The 9101-nt window shown below is 34.0% G+C and overlaps 1 protein-coding gene across 1 annotated transcript; it reads right to left on the bottom strand.

Annotated features, from left to right (window-relative positions):
- Positions 1–2963: 2963 nt before the first annotated feature.
- LOC111397877 (DNA damage-binding protein 1-like) lies at positions 2964–8788 on the bottom strand. Its single transcript, XM_023024845.1, has 11 exons — positions 8770–8788; positions 8525–8596; positions 8367–8435; positions 7696–7845; positions 7560–7642; positions 7135–7413; positions 5914–6188; positions 4573–4924; positions 4145–4429; positions 3447–3856; positions 2964–3362 (listed from the first exon to the last, which is right to left on the bottom strand). Exons 1-11 carry the CDS (start codon positions 8786–8788, stop codon positions 3191–3193), a joined length of 2166 nt encoding a protein of 721 aa, XP_022880613.1. The 3' UTR covers positions 2964–3190.
- Between the last annotated feature and the right edge of the window lie 313 nt (positions 8789–9101).

The raw sequence follows: 9101 nt of genomic DNA, 5'->3' as shown, positions 1-9101 counted from the left end.
TTTCTCATAAAAATTTAATAATTAATTTTTTATGTAAATTGTCAAAATAACTTACTTTTAATTGTATATTTTCTCCATAAAAATTCAATGCTTAACTTTTTTGTAAACTTTTTAAGCTTAGTCAAACATTACGCATAGGCCACAAAATAAATAATATGTTACTCTCATGTGGGCCACCTATTGTCGGATCATTTGACTATTAAAGTGGTTTTTTTTTTGTATTCTTCTCGACCATGACTACGACTTAGAAATATCAAATAAGTGCCTTCCTTTTGTAATGATCCAACTTATACCGTGATTGTGGTTTACTCATTAAACTTCTAAGTACTTCGTAGTATTCGCTGAATTGTCTATTTACACTCTATCTATTATCCTAAAAAAATCGTTATCTTATTTGCTAACATGGCTAAAGAAAATTTGACGTGTCAAGTTACGATTGTTAAAAAATTACAACTCAACCAAACAATTGTTTCATTACGCGTTCAACTTACACTCGGCCACAATTTACTCATCAAACTTCAAAATGTTCCTAACGGTCACTCATTTTTGAGATATCGCACTCCATCCATTATCCACTATATTTCGTTCACTTCATTGCTAACTTATTATACGAAATCATCAAATAAGAAAAAAAAAATCAACTTAACCAAACCATCAACTCACAAAAATCGCCATACGTGAAACGTGATTTCTACTTCCCAAAAACTTCTTTAAAATCCAATAAAGCGTCCCCAATTTCAGCCCTAAAAATCGTAGGGATAAGTGCATTATGTTACACTTATTTAGACTGTTAAGTTAGAGTATTCGTTGGATATTTAAATGAATTATGGCTTAATTATATAAATATTGTGTTTGTTAGATAAAGATCAATGAAATTGATGGAATTAGAGACAATAAACAAGAAACTTGTTAAATACAAACAAAGTATAATTGAAATACAAAACAATGATTGAAGATCAACCATGATCAATTGGATGTAATCCGAAGTTAAAAGAGGTAAAATATAAACAAATCATTTTCACAAATCAATTTTCGATCAAACAAGCCATGCTTCAAATTTTCAGCTTTAGATTGAGACCTATTTTTCACACAATAAACTTTAGAATTGGAAAAGTGATATTTTTAAAAGAGTCAACGGGGACGTTTTATTGGGTTTTAAAAAAGTTTATGAGACTATGGAAGTTACATTTCACATATGGTGGTTTTGGTGAGTTAATAATTTTGTTAAGTCGTAATTTTTTTAACATTTGCAATTTACAAAGTAGACTTTCTATGTGAACATTAACAACGAAAGGAACAAAATATGATGGATGATGGATGGAATACAACATTTCAAAGATGAGTGATCATTGGGAAGTATTTTGAAGTTTAATGAGTAAATTGTGACCAAGTGTACGTTGGATAACAATGGTTTTGTTGACTCGTAATTTTTTTAATGGTCATAACTTGTCACATCATATTTGAATTAGCTACATCAGCAAATAACGTAATGGATTGTTAGGGTGATGGACGAAGTGCAAATGAATAAAGTTCCGTAAGCACTGTGAAATATCTTGAAGTTTAGTGAGTAAACCGTGACAATGATTTAAGTTGGGTGATTATTGAATGAATTAACTCTTATAAATGAGTTAAATTTATTTTTTTAAGTAAATATTCTGTCAGAATAAAACAAAAACTTTTATTTTAAATGTATTTACATAATATGACTCTCTTCCTCATATACAAGTACAATAATTACTTATTATGAAAATATTTGGCTAAGTTTTAAAAATAAGTTAAATTTATATTTACGTAATAAGTTAAATTTTATATTTAAATAACTTTCATTTTCAAAATGAATTAGATAGATGACATTGTTCGTTTACCGATAACGAAATATTTATTAAGATAATAAGATAAGTGTTATTTTTATTAAGATAAATTAGATAGATGACATTGTCCGTTTACCGATAACGAAATATTTATTAAGATAATAAGATAAGTGTTATTTTTAAAATAAGTATTATATTTAATCAATTGTGCACTTAACATTAAAGTATAGGAAAATAACCTGCCGGGAAAAAATAAAATAAGTAAAGCTCAATAAGTTCGATTAATCATTGAACTTAAAGAAGGATTTCAATTTAGTCACTAAACTTTCAATTTGTTCTAAATTAATCATCTAACTTTAATATATGTTTCACATTGGTCACCAAACTTTAATTTATTTCCCATTTGTCAAGCCAAGGATAAAATTTATTTCATATTGACCACTGTATTAGTCTTATTGCAACTCAGAAATCATATATGTAGCATCAAGCTAAGAAGTCATCAACCACATCAAATTTATCATTAATTTTGAAAAATGGAGACGAATCCAATAATCAAAACTTCAATAACTGAATAAGAAGAAATTAAAGTTTAATTATCAATATGAAACGAATAAAGTTCAGTGACTGGTAGGAGTTAATTAAATTTTTAATGATCAACATGAAACAAAAATTAAAGTACAACGACTAATTTGGAACAAATTGAAGTTGAGTGATCAAATTAAAATCTGCATATAAGTTCAGTAACCAATTGAGTCTTTCACCTTACTTTTAAATAAATAAATAAAATAAATAAATAAATTACACGAAAAGTAAACTTTTAGAAAAGTCGTACTAGACATGATACGATGACATACTTTATTTTCCAATTATCGTGATTGCCATTTTGTACCCACTTACGGAACCATTGAAGGGAAATTTTCCTTGAAAGTCTGCAACTTATGTACTTTGTGCAAATGAACCCTCAACTTTTCAATTATAGACATTGAAATCATTAACTTATAATGTTGTGGCAGAAACAGTCCCTATCATAGACACCATCTAATTAATCGATAAATGTGAGTTATCCATGACCACATATAATTTAATAAAGATAAAAAAAAGGGAAAATCCATTTTCAACTGAAATGTGAAAAAAAATAAACAAATAATTCAATTTCTGGTAAACACAAGCAAAACTTAACGGAGCATAAATTGTTTACAAAAATTTAAGATATTTGTCTTATAGACGGTAATATAACAAACATCCTCGGAAAGGGAAAACGAAAAGAAAATGTTTTTAGAAAACATGCTATAGATATTAGATACAAAAGAAACGCGTTCAGCCTGCCATGCAAACAGAAAATCCCAGGACGGGGCAACTAGAAGGCTCATGAAGCAGAGTTAATGTAACCTAGTCAGCTCTTCTACTCTCTTCATTAATTCCTCCACTGAAACACACATTGCCTTAGAAATCTCCTCCATCCGATTCCGGCCAAGATCCAGGAATGACTCAATCAAATCGCCGTCCAAAAAGTTCTTAGCATCAGAAGTTTTCTTCTCGCTGTAGAAAGACCTCCACTGCTCATGGCCTAGTCCTCCCACGCCCTTTATCACTCTTCTTAGATTCGTTTGCAGTTTCTCCATGAAAGCATANGACCTCCACTGCTCATGGCCTAGTCCTCCCACGCCCTTTATCACTCTTCTTAGATTCGTTTGCAGTTTCTCCATGAAAGCATACTGCTCATAAGGAAGAGAAGCAATAACCCCGATAACACCGTTGACAGTGCCAAAAATGACGGTTGGGATCTGGCCAACATCAGAATCTGGTAATCGCATTACAAGAGAACCATGTCGGAATCGATTAACAAATTCGCCGAGGTGGTATTCTCCAACCACCTCGAGACGTCCACGTTCCTCGTCAGTGGCACCTTCACTATTTTTCCGAACAGTAAAGAGATTGAAACCATTTTCAGCACCGAGATAAATGTCATCATCTAGAATCTCGATGGCCGTCATCCAATTTGCGTTGTAATCACGAGCTCGCTCCTCAATGGCACCCTCCTCGTGCTGCAGGCAACAGCAAACCAAGAATACGAGAAAATTAGAGTAATAAATTGAATAATTGTCCACAAACAGTTGGAGTGAACAAAGGTGGCCAAACAATATCACGTGTTTGATATGTAGGACTTGATTATACTAAAATACCAAGGAAAAAAAGAAGTTGAAATCTTGTTGATCATACTATCAATTTTGTCTAATACTGTATACCAAACATGTACTTAAAGGGTTAAAGAATAGCATAAATGCATCAAAAGCTAATCAAGATGCACGCATCTGGAGATTTGACATGTTTACCTTGTAAATTAACAGAGAAATTGATTTCATCAGATCACCCACAATAATAAAATCTCCTCTAGTTTGCACATAAAGTGCAAGAATATGTCCATGATGTCCACATTCCGATTGCAATTCACGAGAGCCATCCTCACGAAGCATCCATTTATACAATTGAATCTCCTGATTAATAGCAGCAAGCAGTTTCCCATTGAAGGCATTGAGAGAGTAAACAGCTCCCTTAGTTTCTTTCTCTGCAATTAGTTGAAGTTTTCTATCTTCTACTGTAAAAACCAGTATTCTGCCCTGCAATTGTTTCAACATAAACAGAAGTCTACAATTGCCAAAGCAAAAAATATAACAGAAATAGAGGAACTTCACATCAAAATGATTTATAAAAAATGTTGACAATCCTTAATTACAGCTGGGAAACATGTAATATAGCTCACCTTGGTGGGTTCATTCTCCTCAGGCATTACGTATGCAGTCCCTACACAATAGTACACGTTACTGTCATCAGAGAAGGAGCAGCTAAGAATGGAGCAACCCCACTCAAATTGGTCAAGTGGGTAAGTGGATATGAACTCAAAAGTTTGGTCATCTAACAGGCGGATAAAGTGCATTTCATAATCTTCTATGCTTGATTGATTATACTTTAAACTACAGATTGCGAAAGTCCGAGTCTGCTCCTGATGGCATATACGGCGTGCCTGCTCCCCAAGTGGGATAGAGCGAATATGAAGCTTCTGAATGTCATCAATGGTGCCAATAGTCAACTCACCTTCTTTTGCAATCGCAAGGCTGTTGATAAAGGAGAAATTCTTGTTAAAGCTTTCAACTATAATAGATGGCAAAAATACGCACTCCACGGAGAGTGAATGGGTTAATAACATTTTTTAGCCAGGACCAACCAAAAGAGAGAAAAAATGGACGTAGAATTGAATAAATGGTTCATAACAGAGTTCTTTAATCAGTGACAAAGGGTTTCATATGGATATTTCTCAGAACCTCATCTGGGTTGGGTTTGAATCCTATTAAAAACCAAGAATCCACTATTGAAAGGCAAGCAAATAGTTACAACAGGAACACCAAGGGGCTCTTAAAAACATATCACTCCAGAGTGTGTGAAAAGTTCGACTTTATTTTGACAGTTTCATACAAGGTTTCCATAGTTTCATACAGATCAGAAGCTCATGGCTGAATGGATACAGGCCACAGCAATTGGGGATATATCCAGGTTCAAAATATTGCATACAACCATGTCTAACATTGGAACACATCATTGCAAAATGATCTTAGAAAGGGCTAAAACCTTGAGAATCACCAAACTAAAGATCATTTGGAATTCAAACGGTTCATATCTTGTAACAAACTTAGACATTGCAAAATCGATTCATCTAGACGAGCAGATAATAATTCACCCATCGATGACAAGAAAACCCCAAGTCCTTAATAGGATGTTCTTCTAATTACATGTCGCTTAAGCAGGGTGTTCATTAAAATAATATTTGATGCTAACCCGGGCAACATTTTTCATCCTATGAATTTAGCAAGCAAAGTTTTTTCCCCTTCCTGAAAGGAGGGTCAAATTTACTAGAGAGACTTTCATTCGCAAAATATGAAAACCAGAAAAGTTTCTTTTACAGCCCCCAAAAAATGAAAACCCGCAATGAGGACTATGGCAGCCTATCTTTAATGTGCATATACGAAGTCCATACATATTCAGGAATTGATTTCAAGACATGAATACAGAATCGCCTAGATAAGTTACAGAACCATGACAGAATTACCTATCTGGAAAAGCAGCTGAGTTGAACGGGCACATGTGACTAACTTCTTTTAGATTTACATTGCTGTAAAGTAACTTTTTGTTGCTACTGTAGATGACAGTTGGTCTATCGGATGCAGCAAAAACATGTGTGGCATTCTTAGATGAGAAAGTACGAAGTGTTATAGGCTGGGTACCAAGGGAGACTTTTTTCCTATCCGTTAGCTCGCCAGTAATCACATTCAACACAAAGTTTAGAAGATGACCATCTCCAAGAGCACATAGCAAATAAGATATCTGAAATTAAAAGGCAAGAGTGCATGTTATTAAATGGTGCAAGAAACTTGGCGCTAGCAAACACAGTTATTTTAGCTTGCCGTCTACTTCTAAACTCAAACACTGCAGAGCAACACATTCTAGTTCACTATTATCATGATTTCAAAGGAACTAACACAGCCCATGCAAATATATTGTCCATCATAATAAGTACTACCTTATAGCTTATGTAACTGACACTCGATTGAAAACTATTAGGTCAACTTAACCTCATTTTTCGTGGAGGGCAACATTGAGTTATCATATTTCTATGATTAAACAAAGCACTCAGGACTCGAGAGCTGGGAGATTGACAGAGAACTTTAGGATGATAAAAGGGGCTAAATAATTCTGCAGAGGAAATTTATTATAACTTGCTATCGTAATGATCTCAAGTTCAGTTTGATGGTATTTTCCGCAGACAAGCACAAAACATTTCAAGAACTGTTAAAAATCCATGGATTTTGCTGTTTGTATATAAAAATGCTACTTAAGCGGTTACCGAAAGTGATGTGGAGGGAAAAGATTGGATAAAAAAGTTTATTGTGTTTTAGTCTGGCAAATGAGAGTGCCATGGGGGCATTGTGTAATCCCTAATGTAAACCGTACTTGTAGCAAGGTCCAAAATCCATTTAGGCAAGTTATCAAAGTGTAAACAAATGAGTTTAAAGTTGGGTACTTTCAGAAAGAGGAGAGACTAAAACACCAAAAAAAGAAAAAGCCAAAAGAGTTAATTCACTGGTTTCAGAAAGTGTGGGAGACTAAAACACCAAAAAAGAAAAAGCCAAAAGAGCTAATTTACTGGTTTCAGAAAGTGTGAATTAATTCCAGAGAGCCTAAACTTCCGAATAAAATTAACCTATACAAATAGAAATCATAACAAGGTATACATCATTACAAGACCAAGAAGATCATTAACAAAACATACCCCTTCAAAGGAACACAGAAGTACAGAACGAGGAATTATCTCCCCTCCCAAATGTTCCTTCGTGATCAGATTCAAGTCAGGGAGAGAAAATATCCTGACACTAATATCTGTCCACATTCCAACTGCTGCAAGTTGACTGTATTTTGGATTATTACCAATTGAATTTATGTCTAGGCATGAGATGTCATACTCCAACTGGGCATGTTTTACTTCTGTCAGCGCTCCATCACCAATTTCTAAATAAACTAAATAGCCACCCCCAGTAGCTAGTAAAACCTGTCAAAGCAGAGATACACAAAATAATTCAATCACATTGAACGGGGAAAATCATTATAAAAATCATACATGTAGACAGCACAAAAAAGGGGGACTAAATGGCAGCTTGAACAATGAAAAGTTCAGTCTCTTAAAAAAAGGGAACAAACAATCAGTGAATCAGAAGTCCCCCAAAGTTTCCCAGCATTGACATGTAAAACATATGCCTGCGCTATTTCAATTGATGGTAACTCTAGAAATCATATTATAGAAAAATTAAGAAACTTGGACATCTAATTAACAAACTTTGCAACACAATCTTCAACATCATCTTGAGGACAGCACACTGGATTAAAGCACATTTTAAAAAGTTATCAATAAAAACACAGTTCACAGGTAGTTTGGCAATCACAATGGGATTCATGCACAACTCAAATTTTAGATGGTAATATTTCGCTAGAAGATAAGCAACAATCAATATTTTCAGCTTAAAAGATTGGTAATCCTTAAAGGCATGTCTGGCACAGATTTTTCTGAAAAATTATTTTTCTCCAGAATCAACATTTCAACAACACATTCTATGAGACAACTTTCCCCACTTTTCAACCACACATTCTCCAAAAAAACTCATTTCTCACTCAAAAAATCTGCACCAAACAAGCTTTAAAGGAGTTCGAACTGCACTAAGAAGGCATGTCCATTGTATAAACAAGTTAAACAAAACAGGTAGAAATATTCTGTCCATGGTGGTTGATAGATTGCTAGTAGGCTTAGTTCTTTGTCATCCATGAGGCAAATTTCAAGCTTTCGATCCTTCAGGAGTACCTCAAGAAGATCAATTGTGAAGCACCAAAAGTTGATGACCCATCTCCAGGGAATTATCAAAACTTCTTAGTTAGTTGGTGAAACAATAAATTAGCAAAGGTTTTACTCTGTTATAGATACTTAAAAGAGATATGGCAAGCAGCATCGCATGCCTACTCTAACGCGCAATTCTGCAGAAACATTTTTTTTAGCTGAAACTACACAGTAAGATTTCATAGTAACTGTAATAAATTGAGGAAATCCTGGTAATTGATCTCTACAGAACATTCACGTGGTTTGTGTTGCAGGTGATTAAAATAGGCAAAAAAACAGCAGGAACAAATTTTGGAGTCTTCTGGCTGGATGGTGACCTGAATTGTATAAAATGGTAATAAAACAAAAGCTGCAAATTCATTACATGCAAAAAGATGGCAGCTCTTAATTGTACCTTCTTTTCAACAATTCAACCACACATTCTATGTGATAACTTTCTCCACTTTTCAACCACACATTTTCCAAAAAAAATCATTTCACTTAAAATATTCTGCGCCAAACAAGCTTTAAAGGAGTTCGTACTGCACTGAGGCATGTCCATTGTATTAACAAATTAAACAGAACACGGAGAAATATTCTGTCCATGGTGATTGATAGATTGCTTGTAGGCTTAGTTCTTTGTCATCCATGAGGCAAATTTCAAACTTTCAATCTTTCTGTCACGAGTACCTCAAATAAGATCAATTGTATAGCACCAAAAGTTGATGACCCATCTCCAGGGAATTATCAAGACTTCTTAGTTATGTATTAGTTGGTGGAACAAGAAAATAGCAAAGGTTTTACATTGTTATTGATAAAGAGCTATGGCAAGCATCACATATCTACTCTAATGAGCAATTCTGCAGAAACATTTT

The sequence above is a fragment of the Olea europaea genome, chromosome 7 (assembly GCF_002742605.1).
Source record: "Olea europaea var. sylvestris chromosome 7, O_europaea_v1, whole genome shotgun sequence".
Classification (NCBI taxonomy): domain Eukaryota; kingdom Viridiplantae; phylum Streptophyta; class Magnoliopsida; order Lamiales; family Oleaceae; genus Olea; species Olea europaea.
Note: the sequence above shows the minus strand (reverse complement) of the source record. Positions and strands in the feature narration are given on the sequence as shown.